The 19,632-nt window shown below is 37.9% G+C and overlaps 1 protein-coding gene across 13 annotated transcripts in view; it reads right to left on the bottom strand.

The window, feature by feature from the left end:
• DGKH (diacylglycerol kinase eta) overlaps positions 1 to 19,632 on the bottom strand; it is a 182,611-nt gene that overhangs the window by 11,833 nt on the left and 151,146 nt on the right. For 8 of the 13 annotated variants that reach the window (XR_009049070.1, XM_057707879.1, XM_057707880.1 and 5 more), the window contains 9 exons: positions 17,960 to 18,077; positions 16,905 to 17,015; positions 16,668 to 16,764; positions 10,809 to 10,976; positions 8,531 to 8,644; positions 8,145 to 8,279; positions 7,144 to 7,307; positions 2,025 to 2,130; positions 928 to 1,020 (listed from right to left, as the gene is read on the bottom strand). Coding sequence is in view for 12 of the 13 variants with exons in the window: in XM_057707879.1 (XP_057563862.1) it covers positions 928 to 1,020; positions 2,025 to 2,130; positions 7,144 to 7,307; positions 8,145 to 8,279; positions 8,531 to 8,644; positions 10,809 to 10,976; positions 16,668 to 16,764; positions 16,905 to 17,015; positions 17,960 to 18,077 (1,106 nt within the window). In the remaining variant the exon portion in view is untranslated. Of the gene's footprint in view, positions 1 to 927; positions 1,021 to 2,010; positions 2,131 to 2,161; positions 6,971 to 7,143; positions 7,308 to 8,144; positions 8,280 to 8,530; positions 8,645 to 10,808; positions 10,977 to 16,667; positions 16,765 to 16,904; positions 17,016 to 17,959; positions 18,078 to 19,632 lie in introns of those variants that run through there. The other 5 variants (XM_057707877.1, XM_057707885.1, XM_057707887.1 and 2 more) reach the window with 4 other exon arrangements.

Raw genomic sequence — 19,632 nt, 5'->3', positions numbered from 1 at the left:
TAGATCATCACCAAGCAAGGAGCTGATCTCCCTGTGTCATGCAGCAGCCCCCTACTAACTATTTTACATTTGGTAGTGTATATATGTCAGTGCTACTCTCTCACTTCGTCCCAGCTTCCCCGTCCCCGCCGTGTCCTCAAGTCCATTCTCTACGTCTGGATCTTTATTATTCTCCTGCCACTAGGTTCATCAGTACCATTTTTTTAAAATTTGTTTTGTTTGTTTTAGATTCCATATATATGCGTTACCATACGGTCTTGTTTTTCTCTTTTTGGCTTACTTTACTCTGTACAACAGACACTAGGTCCATCCACCTCACAACAAATAACTGAATTTAATTCCTTTTTATGGCTGAGTCATACGCCATTGTATACATGTGCCACATTTTCTTTACCCATTCATCTACTGATGGACATTTAGGTTGTTTCTATGTCCTGGCTATTGTAAATAGTCCAGCACCAATCCTGAGTTAACCTAGGGATAGGTCTAGTTCTTGAAATTTAGGTCTTGAAACACCAAATCTAGAAAGCATCATCTAAGCAAATCTAGAAAATAACATATTTCAAATGTGAATTCCGGGAACACAACTCATGACTTCCTCTCCTTTTCTGCATTAAGGGGTTAATGAGTCCCTGAGGAATGTCTATCCCTCTCCGTAAAGCTCAAGGTTCTCAAAGCAGACTGGGGAGAACAGGATTATATAAAAACACAATGAGGGAAAATCTCTACTCCTGTTAGCCTGAAGCATAACTCCCAGCTGTAGCCATATATTTGCTTGAAGGCAAAAGCTAAGTAAAAAGGAAGCTCTAGGGATGGAGGCCACGGGCTGCTTGTCCATTAGAACCTGATGAATGCATGCTCCCTAAGCAAGGCAAGAACCATACGTTTATCATCATTCTGATGTTATCCATCATTTCTTTTCCTTACCAAAGGAACCCTGCCAACTAGTAAAGACTCTGTTTCATTATATAGGGCCTTCACATTGATGGCTATTTCAGTGGCAGTGTCTCTCGTAAGACTCTAGGAAAAAAAAACAAAAACATCAAAGACAAGTAGTTCTGTATTAAATTGGGATTCAAACATCAGCAAGTACTTTACGCTTTATTCTTCCGATTTAAATTCACATCACAAATATTTTAAAAAATCTACCAAAATTCCGTTGAAACTGCAAAATTTCACACTCACATTTGTTAGCACGATTAGCTCTTCTAATTCTCATAGCACAGAACCAAGAGGATACACTGACTACTGTGAATACACTCAGGACCACATCTCCTACACACACACATGTATATGCTGGTGACAACAGACACATATTCCCACAAGAATGAAGTCAAAGAAAATTAGGTCTTAAGAGGGGCATTATCTGATCATAATTAATTCTATCCATTGAGTTTCACTCTCAGGAGTTCCAACCAGGTTGATTTTCAGACTTCAATCTTGAAAACTAGCACTTATGTGTATACTAATTCAGGTAACCTCAACTGAATAATTAAAAGGATAAAAATAATGTTACCAGTTTTCTCTATACCATGTATCACATTTCAAGAGAGTTCTATTCTATCCACTCTATTATTAGCTTCTACATTAGAAATTTAATTAAATTTACTGAGTTAGTAAAACAAAATGAAGAATAATTTCAGTGGACAACTTCAAAAATGTATGAAAAGCTCCAGTAAAATTCATGATATCTAGGTTAGCCCTATATGAAGTCACAGGAAAACGTAAAAAAAAAGAGGAATGGTAATACTTAAAAGTAGGAAAAGTACAAGGATGATGGGAAGGTGACAAGTGATTGAAAGGGAAATAGAAGAAGATGAAGCAAATTTAAGAGTAGAAATGGAAAAAATGGCCGGAAAGGAAAATAAAGAAAAATCTGGCCACAAGGGAAGGATAAGCTTCTGGCCGAGACTCATACAGACTATATTATGTTCTTTCAAAGGGCGTGGCACATTCTATAGTATCAAGCTACACGTGTAACACTAAAAAATCTGTGGAATGGGCATTTACCATTAGCTCCTCACCTCTGGGAAGCGTGGGTTGGCTTTGTTCAGCGCGTGTGAGCATGCGTTCACGGCGTGGGCTAGCTCCTGCTCCAGAAGGCAGTGGATGGTGGCTGCGTCACAAATCCTGAAAGCAAAAACAAGACAAATGAGCACACAATTTTTTGGAGCAATGCTGAGTTTTCTGAAGTGTAGACGTAGTAAAATAAAACAAGTTAAAAAAAGGGGGCCGGGGGGGGGAGCTTCCCTGGTGGCACAGTGGTTAAGAATCCGCCTGCCAATGCAGGGGACACGGGTTCGATCCCTGGTGCAGGAAGATCCCACATGCCGTGGAGCAACTAAGCCTGTGCGCCACCACTACTGAAGCCTGCATGCCTACAGCCCGTGCTCCACAACAAGAGAAGCTACTGCAGTAGAAGCCTGTGCACTACAATGAAGAGTAGCCCCCTCTCTCCGCAACTAGAGAAAGCCCGCGAGCAGCAACAAAGACCCAATGCAGCCAATAAATAAATAATAAATTAAAATTTTTTTAAAAAGTTCTGAAAGGAAATTAATTTTTTAAATAACTGCTCAATTATGAACAGCATGGGGTAGATTTACAAAATTCAAACCCTACTGCAACAAAAAATACAACCCCCCAAATCTTTATATAAAAAGTTAGACCTAGGGCTTCCTAGGTGGCGCAGTGGTTGAGAATCTGCCTGCCAATGCAGGGGACATGGGGTTCGATCCCTGCTCCAGGAAGATCCCACATGCTGTGGAGCAACTAAGCCCGTGCGCCACAACTATTGAGCCTGCGCTTTAGAGCCCGTGAGCCACAACTATTGAGCCCATGTGCTTCAACTACTGAAGTCCACGCGTCTAGAACCCCGTGCTGTGCAACAAGAGAAGCCACGGCAATGAGGAGCCCACGCACCACAATGAAGAGTAGCCCCCACTCACCGCAACTAAGAAGAAAGCCCGCGCACAGCAAAAAAAGACCCAACACAGCCAAAAAAATAAATAAATAAATAAATAAATTTATAAAAAAAAAAGTTAGACCTAGAATCAGAGATAGGCATATTGAGGTGCTGTTTGGAAGAACAGGGTAAAGTAACACTTCATTTTGCTGTATCACTGGAAAGTTGAGAGGGGTCTCAAATGTAGCGCATAGACATATCTTTTACTCACTGAAACTTCAACCAGGCACAAATACGACAGACAGAAGAAAACATTGCCACATATATCATCTATATGCTAAGCGCTTTATATTAATTATCTAATTTAATATTCACAACCTCAAAGGTAGCTGTGGTTACCTTTCTCCATTTTATAGATGAAGACACTGCGGCTCAGAGAGATTTAGTATGTATACAAAGCTAATCACTGATAGAGCCAGGGTTTGAATCTATATCTATCCAATGCCAAAGCCTGTTGTGCCACAGTCTTTTGGAATATAAACCTTCAAGAAGAGTCCTCGAATGACAGGATTCTGGAGGGTAATAAGGCCAAAGAAGAAAAAGGAGAAGTTCTACTGATTGGTAGAAAATGATGAAAGGTTTGCAGATGAGCAAGAAGGTAAGACTATTCTAATCATTTTGCTTCTGACATCTTCAAAGAAAATGATCTTCAGTCTGGAAAGGGAAGGACAAAAGAAGAGACAGCAGCTCCACACGGCTGAATCAAGAGTAAAGGAAAGAGTTTAATTCTTAAGGATCGTACAGTTGATATCCAAGGCACAAAGGGACTTGCAAATGTCACCTAAGCATCCTTACCAATAACCTTGAGAAATCACGAAGAAGAAGTTATGAATCAGAAGAACAGAGATGGGTAAATGTTATTCTAATTTTCAGGGGAAAAGAAAGTGATACATCAACTTCAGATTAACATTTTCAACTGCTAACTGAATCTCCTCCTAGGTATTTCTAATGTAACTGAAATTCTGTAAGTCCAATACGAAACTCACCATTTTCCCTCTCAAAATCTGTTCCTCTTCCTGAATACCATGACTTCATCAAAGGCACCTTAGTCCAACCAGCCATTCACTAGAAACCTTAGGGTCATCCTGCCCATGCCTGCGTACCAACTTTAGACCCTAACCTATTTTAAATCTCTCTTCACCTTCCCATCTCTACCGCCTCAATCTATTGTTTCCTACCAGGACCATTCTAACGTGTGTTTATCCTCGCTCCAGCTTTGCTGTTCTGCAGACAGTGTTTCACACTGTTTTCAGAAACATCCTGATAAAGATCTGCCGTCCCCTCCACCTCTCCGTCCACATTTCCCACACTCTCAAATATACCATGTTAACATTTCAGTCACCCCAAATGCCCAGAGATTTCTTGAAAGTACCATGCACTCCTGTGGGTTTTTACCCAGGCTGGCTCTCATTCTTAGATTGCTCCTCCTCTTATTCTTCTTTCAAGACTAGACAGAGAAGTCACTTCCTTCAGGCAGGCCTCTCTCACTGCCTCTGGCCTCCTCTGGGCAACCACAGTGCCCACTGTGCGACCTGTGACAGCTCTTTGGCCACACGTCTCTCTCCTACTACTCTGCCAGCAAACTATGAAGAGGGACTGCAACACAGTCATCTTGGATTCCCAGTGCCTAATAAGGTGGTTGGCACGCAGAAGAGGCTCAAAATTATTTGTTGAATATTGAATGAGGGTTATATGGAATCTAAAAAAATGGTACTGATAAACCCAGTGACAGGGCAAGAATAAAGATGCAGATGTAGAGAATGGACTTGACATGGTGGGGAAGGGGAAGCTAGGACATAGTGAGAGAGTAGCATTTTGACGTATATACACTACCAAATGTAAAATGGATGGCTAGTGGGAAGCTGCTGCATAACACAGGGAGATCAACTTGATGATTGGTGATGATTTAGAGGGGTGGGATGAGGAGGGTGGGAAAGAGTCACGGGAGGGAGGGGATATGGGGATATATGTATAAATACAGCTGATTCACTTTGTTGTACAGCAAAAACTGGCACAACAGTGTAAACAAATTATACTCAAAGAGCTTAAAAAATATTGAATGAATACATTCTGAAAATTGATGAGTGAGCCTGATTTTCATCATTTGCAAAATTTATAACAACAGATGGGGAATCAAGCTAGGCAGACCAAAAGCAAAGCTGGTCAACCTTCACTCTGCTCCCACCCCCCCTTTTTTTAAAAAATAAGGTTATCTGATTGGTTGACAGGATGATAATACAGGACGAATATTGTGGTTTCAAGGGAGCATGTTTTAGTTTTGAGAAAACTCGGGAATTTCCTGGTAGTCCAGTGGTTAGGATCCCCCGCCTTCACTGCTAGGGCACAGGTTCAATCCTTGGGTGGGGAACTACGATCCCGCAAGCCTCTGGTGCACCCCCCTCCAAAAGAAAAGAAAGAAAGAGGACTTCCTTGTTGATCCAGTGGTAAAGATTCTGCCTTGCAATGCAGGGGACGCAGGTTTGATCCCTGGTCTGGGAACTAAGATCCCACATGCCACGAGGCAACAAAGCCCCTACGCCACAGCTACGGAGCTCGTGAGCCTCAACTAGAGAGCCTGTGTGCCACAAACTACCGAGCCCGCATGCTCTGGAGCCCATGTGCCACAACTAGAGAAGAGAGAACCCACACACTACAACTAGAGAGAAGCCCTTGCGCTGCAAGGAAAGATCCTGAGTACTGCACCTAAGACCTGACGCAGCCAATAAATAAATAATAAACCTTTTAAAAAAAAGGAAGAAAACCAAGGAACCTCCTTACAGTTTTCCATAAAGTATTAATTAGCTGGATTGTAGTAACCATTTTACAATGTATATGTACATCAAATCATCACATTGATCTGATGTACCTTAAATATATAGAATTTTTATTTGTCAATTATACCTCACTAAAGCCAGGAAAAAAGAAAACACACACACGCATACAATGCTGTAAACTGAAGTCCAAAAAAGCTGTTGGTAGTATCTAAAGAAGATGTATTGATATTTACCTTAAAAATACTATCTCTGTGGATAAAAAGCTGAGATGCACAGTAAAGCAGTTATGTGGATTCAGCTGGCTAAATCTTCATTTTCCCTTACCTTTCTTCTAAGCTACTCAGTAGCTTGCAGTTATCATACTTTATTCTAATTCTACATATTGTGCTCCAGCAGTAGGGAGTGTGTATCTTTTCTCATATCTCCAACATCTAGTATATTCTGGGTATCTAACACGTATTTAAAGGGGAAAATAAGGAGTGAGTGAGAGAGCAGATGGAGAGCGTAGGGAGGGGAAAGGGAGCAAGTTAGCCCCCTGGACCCCGAGCTCTGCTTTCCTTCTTTTCTATTTCAACATTTTGATCAGTGATCAGGTGAAGGTGTGGGAAGAATCCAACAGCTGACCGTGCACAGAACACTGAACTCGCCAGACGCGCTGCGCTAATAAGCACTTCACATAGTACGTTTCACTTAATCTTCAGGGCGACCTGATCAGGCAGCTCTTACCCCCATGTGGTAGGTAAGATTTAGGTGAGAAGGAGATAAGAAACTTGCCTGTGGTCTCTCCTCCCCTCTGAAGTTTATTCCTGGTCATAGTGATTTTTATCTGTTTTGCATTCACAGAACTTGTTTTCTTAATTGTCTCTTTCTGTCTGCTAAAATTAACTTCTGTGGTCTCACAAACTCTGTGATGCGTCTGCCGGAAACTGATACTTGGACTGTTCCCACCACCATCCCCCCACTCCCCCGACCCGTTTTTGTTTTTTTTTTTTTTTTGGGCAGGGTTACTGTTTGCATTTCCTTCCACATCCCATAAAGACTTAATAATTAGAAGGCACCATATAAGTGAGTAGTAGAGTGTAAAGATTATGTGTAAACTGGGGAAATAATAATGGAAGGGTTATATATAATATTTAAAAGTTACATGAAACAACAGGGAACGTTAGGTGCGTCCTCCACCGTGTTTCAGGAAGTCGGAGAACACAGCTGTGTGCACGTGTGTGTTGGAGGGGATCTGATGAAGAAAAACAGTGATTACTGAGGCATAAATCAGGCAGCAAATGAAGGAGAGTAAAGGCATCCCTTCTAGATACCCCAAACTACTGCAATGATGCAGTAAGACTACAAAAACCAAAACTGGCCCAGATCGGCCTTCTCGCAGCCCCAAGGGCCTCAGGACCTCCATACCTGGTGATGAGCTCCTCCGCCGCCTGCGAGCACAGCTGCATCTGAGACACCTCTTCGGTCGCCAGGTCAGCCGCATGCTGGATGTACAAATGGGTTCGAAGAACTGGTTTACCAGAATCACACTTCTGCTTATCTTCCCAAGATTTCAGAGTGCTTTCGAAGGCCTATTTCAAATCAATATTGCAATGAATTGTTAATTTAGAGCTCTGAGGCCCAAAGAAACGTGTTTTTAGGTAGTACATGAATGACTTTGAAATGACTATTGTTTTGCCTAATCTAACACCTCATTAAATACATCAGAAGTATAAAAAAGATATTTTAAAGTCTTCTAGTGCATCACAACAAATAGAAAGGAATGTAACTGATGATGAGTACATGACTGAAAAATTTTTTAAAAGCTTCAATATTTACTATTATATGTATAACAGATAGGATGGATACTGCAGTCTTATTTGTTATGGGTGTGACCTTAATTAAGAATATACATTCTGGAAAAGGCAAAACTATAAAGACAGTAAAAAGATGGGGTTGCCAGGGGGTTGGGATAAGGGAGGTTGGGTAGGTGGAGGACAAGTGATGGTACATTTGTCAAAACCTATAGAATGTAGAACACAAAGCGTAATGTAAACTACTACTGTAGTTAGTAATAATGTATCAATAGTGGCTGATCAGCTGTAATAAATGCACCACACTAAAGCAAGATGCTAAGGTGAACATAATAGAGGAATACACTAGGGGAACAGGGAGGTGAGGAGGTATGTGGGAATAGAATCACAATTCTCTGCAGTTTCTGCTCAATTTCTCAGTAAACCTAAAAAAAGTAAACCTAATTATTTTAAGAACTAAATAAATATTTGTTCACATTTTAAACCACGATGATCTAAATGTCGGACTTAAAAGACAATTTAAATCTTTTCCTTTGGTTTCTATTTTTCATAACCATTTAAGATTTTTTTTAAAGGCTTGAAAAAAACCCAGGAGGACACTTTTTTGTTACGTACCCTGTCCCTGGTGAGCATCTGAGCTCTGTTTTTGTGCACAATTTTGATAATCCCTGGAGGCTGAACCCACGCTTCGCCATCCACCTGCACTGGGACTCCCTCATCACCAAATATAGTGATTTTTACTGTACGGCACTGAAAGAAAATAAGTTATTTTAGAGTACAAATCATCCTGAGAAGCGGACACTCAATCTTGTATTCAAACTTGACTTTTAATCCCTTCTGTGGAATGGAATGTTATGCTTTTCCACTTAGGATGACACGGTAACAACTGACATGACAAGAAAGTCCATTATTTCATAGATGAACATACAGTGTAGGAGTCAGTTGGAATAGCTTTCTCAGTGGCCCAAATAGTGAAGTCAGGTTTGAGTAGAGAAACCAACCTGGGCTATTCGATGGTGCTGCAGTTTAATGACCCTTGAAACTGCCATTTGCACGCTATCAAATATTGCAACGACTTCCAGGATCTTGTCATCAAACGACGGCGCAGCAAATATCTGAAAGAAAACCCGACATCACGCTTCCATTGATAAAATTAAGGTTTAGATGCAGTGGCATTTCAAGCAATGTAACCTCTGCAACAGACATATTTTTCAAAACTTATAAAAACAGCAGAAACATAAGTAAATACTATCAGGAAATGATAATCCAAGGACAAAAGAAAATCACTGAAGATAGCTTAAAATAAAAAAACATAACAAAAATGTTTTAAAACCCACATAGATAAAATACTCCTCTTTATAAATAAAGCACTCTTAGGAGCAGTGAATTAATCTTTTCCCAAATAATTCATCTTGGTATAAGATGTATTAAATATTGTTCATACATAACTCAGATATCTTGATAAAATGATGCATGCAATTTTAGGAAACTTTAAAATTTCAAAAGGTGATGCAGATTTCATAAAGTTAAAGCTAATGAATGTGCAAATTATGGTCCAGTTCACTTGACATGTTCTAGGGGAAATCTTTCAAGGTGCTGCGATATGTGTATGTGCTTTATATTTACAATAATTTTTTAGGGCATTTGAGAACATGAAAAGAAATCTCGGGACTTCTTAGGTGGTGCAGTGGTTAAGAATCCGCCTGCCAATACAGGGGACACAGGTTTGAGCCCTGCTCTGGGAAGATTCCACATGCCACGGAGCAACTAAGCCCATGCGCCACAACTACTGAGCCTGTGCTCTAGAGCCCGTGAGCCACAACTATTGAGCCTGTGTGCCGCAACTATTGAAGCCCATGCACCTAGAGCCCGTACTCTGCAACAAGAGAAACCACTACAATGAGGAGCCCACGCACCACAATGAAGAGTAGCCCCCCTCTCAGCAACTAGAGAAAGCTCCTGTGCAGCAAAGAAGACCCAACGCAGCCAGTAAATAAATAAAATAAGTAAATAAATAAATTTATTTAAAAAAAAGAAGTCTCAGTGGATGAAAACACATGGGCTTACTTTGCTTTGATGTCAAACGCATTTTCACAAAAATAACCTAAAAATTTTAAATTTCAGCTGTATTACTTTCTTCCTTTTATGCCCTCTTTTACTATATCATAAATAATTATGCCTCTGAAAAAATATTCAAGTATAAAGTAGTATCATAATTAAAACCTTTATTGAAAGTATCAGGACACAAATTTGGGAACTTATTGTTATCAGATTGCCTGGTTTTAAACCCTGTCTCTTCTACTTATGAACTATATGAACTTTGTGTCAGTTTCTTCATTGATAAAATTTAGATTAAAAATTGGGGGTATTCAGTTATGAGTGTGAAGCTCTCAGAACACTGTCTGCCTACCTAGCAGGTGTTCAAGAAATGTCAGCCTTATTTATCTTAACCTCACTGATTTCTTCTCAAAATATTTAGGAGTGATGATGGGCTGACAAATAATTGGTGGCTAATTTGAAATTTTATACTCCAATGGGATTGGAATGTATTAGCATTATGAATTACAAATACTTTCCAATTTATTTTATACTTTAACCCCTGGCTGCACATTTAAGAGCCCTGAGAAATTGGTTCAGTGGGAACCATTACATCTTAAGCTTCAAATCAAAGGCTTATCATTCAATGTACGTGACTCTTCAAAGATCATGGCAAACTTTTCATTTTTATTGTTATATATACTTTAATAATTGTGGCTTCTCTCTTATCTCATTATCCTTAGAACAACTGCATTTCTTAGGTTGTGTTTTTTTCTTTTTCAACACAGCAAAGTATAAAAAGAAAACAAAAATAGCCCTAAACCTCAATGGCCAAATGAGCCCTTTGACAATTCTAAAAACTAAAATAATAATAATATAAATTTGGAAAATTAAAGGTACAGAAAGGTATTTTGGTAGGCAAAATAATATCCCCCCCTCCCTGCCCTCCAAAATGTCTGTGTCCTAATCCCTGGAACCTGTGAATGTTACCTTATATGGCAAAAGAGACTTTGCAGACGTGATTAAATTAGGGACCTTGAGCTAGGGAGATTATCCTGGATGATCTGGGTGGGCCCAATGTAATCACAAAGGTTATTACAAGCGGAAGAGGGAGGCAGAAGAGGAGATCAGAGTGACGCAACATGACAAGGACTCAACCTCCTTTGCTGGCTTTGAAGATGGAGGAAGGGACCACGAGCCAGGAATGTGGGCATCTTCTAGAAAGAGCAAGGAAATACTTACATCATCTTCTTTAGTTCCACCCCAAAAGTTAGTGCCTCCGGCATAGCTGGGAATGTTCAACACCGCTATTCCTTGCAGACTGGGGAGAGGAATATACTGCCCATCACACTGTAAGGTCAAAAGCTTAGAGGTCAGATAAAAAGAGCAAAGCCACAAGTCTGGAAGACCCTAGAACACCAAAGACAAAGGACGATGGAGGAAAGTGCGTTGGTAATGTTTGCTTTCCTGTAAATATGTCCCTATCTTATTTTTTTATTTAAAAATTTTAATTTATCTTATTTTTTAATTAAAAAATTTTAAAAGGGTAAATAATTATAGCCAAAGTCGTTAGAGAAAACCAAAGTGAAAAAAATGTTTTGCAAAACAACCTAAGTGTCCACTGATGGAAGAATGGATTAAAAAAATGTGAGATACATATATATGTGTGTATATGTATACATAAATATAATGAACTGTTATTCAACTGTGAAAAACAAGGAAATCTTGCCATTTACAACAACATGGATGGCTGGAGGGCATTATGCTAAGTGAAAGAAGTTAGACAGAAAAAGACAAATACTGTATGCTCTCACATATACGTGGAATCAAAACAAACACACAAAATCAAGCTCATAGATACAGAGAACAGATTGATGGTTGCCAGAGGCAAGGGGGGAAGGGGTGGGCAAAATGGGTGAAGGGGATCAAAAGGTACAAACTTCTAGTTATAAGATAAATCAGCCATGGAAATGTAACGTACAGCATGGCAACTATAGTTAACAATACTCTGTTGAATATTTGAAGGTTGCTAAGAAAATGGATCTTAAAAGTTCTCAACACAAGAAAAAAATTCTGTAACTATGTATGGTGATATTTATTAACTAGACTTATTGCGGTGATCATTTTGTAATATACTTACAAATACTGAATCATTATGTTGTATACCTGAAAACTAACATAATGTTGTATGTCAATTATAGATTAAAAAAAAAGAAAAAGAAAACAAATGTTTTATCTCTTCTTTCCTATAAAATCAGGCAATACTTTGCATGAGTCTTTCCCAGGTCATTTATGATATGCTTAATTGCATTATAGTCATATTTATTCTTATTTTAAGCATTGAAAACAGGCTCTGTGAGGGTAAACTCTGGCTCCTAACCATCTCACCTAGCACCTCTCACAATCTCTGGTAGTTGGTTTGGTTGTGCTCTGCAGCTAACTGGTGACTGGCTAAACTCAAAACTGAGCTTTTAATGGAAAAAACATGTATGTCAGAAAGCGCTTTACATTCCATGCTTTCTAGTTAATCACTTAAATGAAAATGAATTACCACTTAAATGAAAAAAACATACAACATCACATAGCTGGCCAAGTAATTATATATGACTTGCAAATAAATTATTACCAAATAGAAGGTTTAAGCCTTTGTTTTTAAAAGGAGAGAGTTCTGCAGATGTCATACTTAAAACAGATGCTATAGTTTCAATATATAATTCTCAAATTAAAAAATAATTAACATAATTTTATAAAAATTGCATTTTAATGTCAAATGAAAATTATCGTCAACCTTTAGAACAAATGAGAATCTGGTTTGAACTCACTTTTCAACCATTTCAAATAACTGAGAATACTTCCTAATGCTAACCCCTACAGGTGTTTTTACAATTCCTTTCTTTTCTTTTACACGAAAGCACATTCAAAGGTCGACACTGCATCTAGGCACCTAGGGCCATTCCTGGCACAAAGCTGGTCCTCAATGTGTATTTGTTAAATGAGTGAATATAAAGTGTTTAGTTGAGTAATAAACTTTTTTCAGAAACCAGTAAGTTGAACAAATATCTTTCTGTGTTTTAGAAAAAAGTCATATGACTAACAAAGAAAATGGAAAAAATGCTATCTCCGTGAACTTAAAAAAAATTCAGAGCAGTCCTTAAAGATTTTATAAACGGATACACTATTTGAAAGCCTAATATGGAAAAAGACGAAAATTGTCATAAGTTCCGTATACCTTGCGTAATTTAACATATACGCATTAGGCGAAACACCCGGGGTTAAGAGTTTAATATCCATTTCATAGAGTCTCATAGGGAAAATATGAGCAGTACAGTTTCAATAAATTAAGGTCACCTAACTCAACGGTTTCTCTCATATTCGGGAGTAACTTCAGGACTGTTACATTCTTTTATAATCTTCTCTCTCTCCCCACATTTCCACCTGTGTTTCATGATGCTACAAAATGCTTTAAAACTGCAGTTACACTTTTTTTCTGATTAGTGTCTGCTTTTTCTGTTCCTTTCACTAGGCAGTGTGGTACAGTGGGAAGATAGTGGGCATGTTTTGAATTCTGTCACTTATTTGGGCAAGTGCCTTAAACTTTCAGAGCTTCATTTTGCTCATCTGTAAAATGGGCTAATAATACCTAGTCCATAGTGTGGCCAATAAGGTAAGGGACAGGAAAGTATCTAAAACACGTAGTAGGGAGTCAGTAAATGTCTTTCTTCAGTCATAATTACAAATTAATGTTTTATAGGGAAAAAACACTGCAGTTGAAATTTTGGCCTCTCCAATTATCAACTGCTTTGATCTTAGGCAAATGACTTCATGCTTCAGAAATAAATAATAATACCTGCCTCATAAAGAATGATAATAACTACCTCATGAAATTTAAGGATTAAAAGTGATATGCAGAAAGCATTCAGGAAACTTCAATAACATGACTTAAAATGTAGCTATAATAATTATTATTGAATGAACTAAACAAAGATAGAAATTACTATTATATAATAAATAAAATTTAACAAATTATGGAAACAGCTGTTATGAGGTTATGGAAACATGTGAAATTACAAAAAATGTGAATTGAACAGCTGTTTGTTATCATGTATTTTATTATAGATTACAGGAGAACACTGTTTTTTTCCTTCATGTGCCTTAGTATTTAAAGGACTCAAAACAGTATTTGATCATTTCACGTAAAAAATAGAACAAGCTTCTTGATGCATGTAAATTAGGTATATTTGGACAAAAACATCATCCTTAAGAAAAAAATTTGAATCTTAGCAACATTTTTCACGGGTAGGTCAAAGATGTTTCTACTCTAAAACTAGCAACATTTGATGTTACAATGTTATTCTACATTTCTGGCATTCCCATGATTGCAGAGAGGATTATAAATCTCACTCAAAGGTTCTAAAACTTTGGTATTTATCAAATTCACAGTTTATGTGGCTTGAGAAACAGAGTTTATATTTGCGTAATTCTTTTCAGTTTAAACTGCGATTTCTTGTACATTAGCTCAATCAATTATGATTCTGCACAAAAGCACTGTTTTGTCCATTTTGCAGATGGAGAAACTAAGTCTTTGTTCTGCACAAATTCAAAGTCAAGACATGACTTCTTCTATACAACACTACAGGGAAAAGAAAACTTATGAGCAAAATGTTAAGAGTTTTTTTTTGCCAACGACTGGCACTTGGTGAAAGGGATCTTTCTAGACCGAATTTTGTGAGTCTTGGGTCTCTCTTCTCTACCTTTATCCTAAGTGATCCAGCATCAGGGAAATGAATTTTTAAACAATGGACCTTCCATAATCCTCAGGAGTAGCAGGAGGACTAGTAGTAGTCTAGTAGGAGTAGCAGGAGGACTAGTAGTAGTTTGTTTATTTTTCATTCTGGTAAAGATTTCTCTAATTTTTCTACTTTACTTTTGTGTATATTAAAATGCTTTCATTATTTTGTTTTACTAAATTTACTTTCCTTTTAATCATTCAACATAAACTTCTATGTTAAATGTTAAATGCTTATCTGTGGACAGATTCAGATAGATTCAGGGGTCTGTTAACTGGAATGGTAAAAACGTATCTCTTATGGTCCGCAACCTCTGAAATTTAGCATTGCACTCAATTACAAGTGTAGACAACAAACCACATATTAGCTATACCCGTGACTTCAACACCAATAGAAACAGATGCTTTCTATTATATCACAGATGTTTCAGGTCTTCTAATTTCATTTATGTTCATCATTACTTCCAAAGTATGGTACTTATTATACATGCCTTTAGATGTTTGTCATTTGATGCGGCAATGAAGAAACACATATATTACCCTATAACACTGTAAAGAATATTTCTTTAATTTATTTCAATATTATTTTCTTTTGTATGTATATAATATGTATTTAACTAATGCTTAAAAAATAATATTCTGAGAAGGGGTCCATAGTTTCACTAGCATGCCAAAGGGGCCCACAGCTTAAAAAGTGTTAAGAACCTCTGCTAAACTGAGATTACAAAGCAGCTGTGTAGGATATTGTTCAGAATTTGGACCACCAATAAAAACAGACAGAAATAGTACTTGTGAAGAGCTGAAGGCTCTTCCAGAAATAAAGGCAATCCAGTCATTCTGATTCCAGATAGTTCCCCAGGTCTTAAAGATGCCCAGCTATGGGGCTTGATCACAGCACTTAACACATTATGGCAAAATGATCATTTGCCCGTTTCCCTCTCAAGTCAGGGCCAGGAACCGTGCAAGACAACAGGGATAACAAAGGTGAACACAACTTCCTACTGGTCCTTAAGGAGGGTGTGGCTGACTAGGGGACACGAAGAGAGGAAATGAATAATTACAGTACAATCCACAGGCAAGAACCCAAGTTGAGCAACGGATGGGGCTGCCAAAGATAGCGTTTACTGAGGGTGAGCCTTCCTCGTTTGGCACCTTTCCAGCCAGTAACATCTATCTTAATTTTACAAGCAATGATAAACCAAACCAACTGATCATGTAATTATGCGCTAGAGTAGAAGGCAGAATAGGCTTATCTTTACTAGGACATTTACTTGGTAATGAATGAGCCAGGCACCTCTTTAGTCCACATTCCACTATTAACACCTAAAATAAAAACGTTCTGTTTAATTCATTGAGCTGTCGAGCTAAGATTTGCACACATTTCTGTATGCAGTCTATACTTCAATTTAAAATACCCAGTTATAAAAAGATATAATAGGAAAGGATAGGAAAGACATGCCTATCAGCATAAACAGTGAGCCCTGCATCAAAGGTGAAAGAAAATAATATTCTAAGAAATTAGTAGACTTTTCAGAGTCATGTCCCCAATCTTCTTCTTCCTATTACCAGAGGAGATTAAGTAACTTTTGCTGTCCTTAATTTACTACTTAAATTAGTTAAAAAATACTATAAAATTTAAATGCTCAAAATTTCTTTTCATTTTACTAACTGGTTAGAGATAATTGTAACAAAAAGTACATTTAAATTAAAAGGGTCTATTTACTATGATATTTTCAGGGATTTGTGAAACTTCAGGCATTATAGAATTGGGTCAGAATTTGGAAAACATAAGTGGGAAAATCTGTTTAAAATGCTATCCTGGGGACTTCCTTGGCATTCCAGTGGTTAAGACCTTGCCTTCCACCGCAAGGGGTATGGGTTTGATCCCTGGTCAGGGAGCTAAGATCCCACATGCCTCTGGGCCAAAAAACCGAAACATAAAAAACTGAAGCAATATTGTAACAAACTCCATAAAGATTTTTAAAATGGTTCACATCAAAAAAATCTTAAAAAAAAAAATGCTGTCCCATATACATACTCCCATGGCCCCACCATTTCACAGAGCACCTTGACTGCACAGGAACGTCCAAAATCGGATCTAGTGACAATGGTAATTAAGTGTGTCACTCATATCCAGCGTCTATACCCTATACCTCCTTTAGTGTAAAGTTGATAACCACTTTCATTTTTTTCCCCTCAAGTGTTTAAACAAATGTAAGAGAAATTGAGACCAAATTAGCTGCACAAACAAATCTTTTTTTTTTTTTATTGTAAGTAAGATCATCTGAAATGTCTTTACTTCAAAAAGAACCTACCTCAAGTTGAACCCTCTGTTCCAAATTCTTGTATGATCTCTGTAATAACTCCCGGGTTCCCAGGACTCCATACCACATCAAGTTTTTTGTTCGGCTCCTAAAAATAAATGTTGGCAGAGAATTTCAGTAACTATTACTTATTTACTCTTTAAAGGCAGAGCGAGCAAAAGAGGGAACAAATGAAATTAGAGTAAAATTGCCTTCGTGTAATTACATTATTTCCATTACCAAAATTACCTGCATTTTTCAGGGTGCTCCTCTCTCTTATTATTAAATTCTAATGAAATTTTTGCATCTAATCCAATCCCAAAGTAATTGTTCATGACACATTTTTCTGAATAGCCATCTCTATAACAAGGAAAAGTACATAAAAGTCAATTTCAGGTTCATAACAATAATTACAGCTTGCACACAAAATAGCACTTAACACCACTTAAGCTTCCGTTTCTTATAGAAGAGAGGAAAGTTTATTAGGAATCATTTCCTATTCACATGCCATGCACACCAACCCAGTACATGTCTGTAATTTTCAGTACATGTAATATAAAGGGAGGACAGCAGGGCAAAGCAGAGCCAGAGTCATGGTAATGCTTTTCTATTAATTGTGATGAAATCTTAGTTCTTCTACCTCCTACATAAGCCCCTCACTACACACACAAATGGGAGGGGCTTGCAGTCAGATGTCAATACTCCTCTTTTTTGATGAGAAAGTCTCTTCCACACTTTGTACTTGTATTGAATATTTACTGAGCAGAAGACAACTAGATTGAGTCCCTTCTTCTAGGTGCTCTGCAAAGTACCGAGGAGTATAGTACTGACCTTCAGGAGTGTCATTAGAGAAATGAGATACAACAAAAGCAAAATTAAATATGGAAGTAAAGAGAAGTACATATTGAACAGCCAATTTTTAAGGGGTTTTAAGAAGGGAAGGGATCAATGTGGCCACAAGCTTCCTGAAATAAGTAAACCTAGCTGCTGAATGTGGAAAGATGGCAGAATTGGCAAGACTGAGAAAAAATGAGGTGAAAGGAAGAGCCAAAATATGAGTATGAAAATATTCCAGGGCAAAGTGTATAGAGCTGTGACTCACTTCGCCATTGGGTTGTTATCCGAGACCACAGGCTGGAAGGGACCTACCTCAGATCATGAAAACCACTGTATTTCAAATGGGTCAATGTGATCCTTTTTGGCTGTGTAACTATATTTATTGTAATGCATTTAAAATGTTACCATTCGTATAAAACAGAAACAAGGAAAGCCAAAACGAAATACACGCAAAAGTATTTTCTTACACTGAGTCTGGATCTGGGTCAATAAATGGCGTTGCACCAAAAGGATCAATATTCGCTAGTAACATTTTGTTGATAATAGAACTTCCAGCAATTGAGGCAGCTAGTCCCGCTCTTAAACCTGGCCGGAAAAAAAATACAGGATCACATGTTAAAAGAAAAACAGAAAGAGCCGGTCCCCTGTTTTTAGACCTAATCTCAAACACCTTGCTCCCAAAGCATGGCTTCCAGTGTCTGTTCTTCTCATTAATCAAAACTAAGAACTATGACATTGGTAAATACAAGGTTTCTGATGCTTCTTGAGATCTATACGTTGTTATAAAAAATGAAGCATGTTGGGACTTCCTAGGTGGCACAGTGGTTAAGAATCCACTTGCCAATGCAGGGGACACGGGTTCGATCCCTGCTCCAGGAAGATCCCACATGCCACGGAGCAACTAAGCCCGTGCGCCATAACTATTGAGCCTGTGCTCTAGATCCCGTGAGCCACAACTATTGAACCCATGTGCCACAACTACTGAAGCCCACGCACATAGAGCCTGTGCTCCACAACAAGAGAAGCCACCACAATGAGGAGCCCCTGCACCACAATGAAGAGTAGTCCCCACTCTCTGCAACTAGAGAAAATCCGTGTGCAGCAGTGAAGACCCAACGCAGCCAATAAATTAATTACTTAATTAAAAAAAAAAAAAACGAAGCTTCGGGGGGAAGAAAAAAAGAAGCGGGTGAGGACCTAAATAGGAGTCTCTTTGTGACAATTTCTCATTTATCATCAGCAATTCTGTAACTTTAACACGTAAGTATTACTTCCTTTTTATCAGCAAATAAGGTAGTACGTCTGTAAGGAATTTACAATAAAGGCTAAATTATCCAGAATGTGATAGTTATCACTTCCATACTCTCAAAACATAGATAATAATACTCAAGTTAAAAGTGTTGACATACTAACGTGAAAATTCAACACTGGTGTCCAGAATAAGTAGTAAAATATTAAACACAGGTACTTAATGAATTTTAGAAGAATACAGTATTCAACATAAAAATGAAGCATTTATCTTACCTCTAAATATGCAAAACTTCAATTTATTTTCAAAAACTAGTTTCCCACTAATTAGTTGCAGTATTCAAAGCTAATGAATTTTATGATCTACCAAACTGAATATTAAGGCTAGAAGCACAGAAGTCTGGAGAGAAGACAAGAGAATAGGGACTCAAAGGAACAGACAGACAAAATGGAAAAAATAGTGAAGAAGAATGTCACCCAATTGAGAAACACTAGGAAATTAGGGGGAAAGTCCTTTCCGTAGCAAACATTCCTTTCTTCAACAATGTGTTCCTCTTAGAAGATGTTCATTATGCTAGCTACAAAGTTTAGCTGATTATCAAATAATCAGGATGAATTTTATTGTCAGTTAATTTCATAGTTTTGAATATGCAATGGTATACTCTGCTATGCCAGTTCCCTTTATGTCTAAATAAGTAAATAAATGAACAAAATCACCATTCTGGTGAGAGAAATGAACAGTTTAAAGAGGTGAAGAGTCATATTTCAGATGCCCCCTAAGTATAGTATTTTCTAAAATGTTTTAAGGTTAGCCATATTTAGCCACTTCAGCCCAGAAGGGTTCATCCCAGGGTTCCAGGTTTGAGGAGAGATATGACCTCTGGCCATGGAA

This window comes from Hippopotamus amphibius, chromosome 14 (assembly GCF_030028045.1).
Source record: "Hippopotamus amphibius kiboko isolate mHipAmp2 chromosome 14, mHipAmp2.hap2, whole genome shotgun sequence".
NCBI lineage: Eukaryota > Metazoa > Chordata > Mammalia > Artiodactyla > Hippopotamidae > Hippopotamus > Hippopotamus amphibius.
The sequence above is the reverse complement of the archived record's forward strand: the minus strand, read 5'-3'. Positions and strand labels throughout refer to the sequence as shown.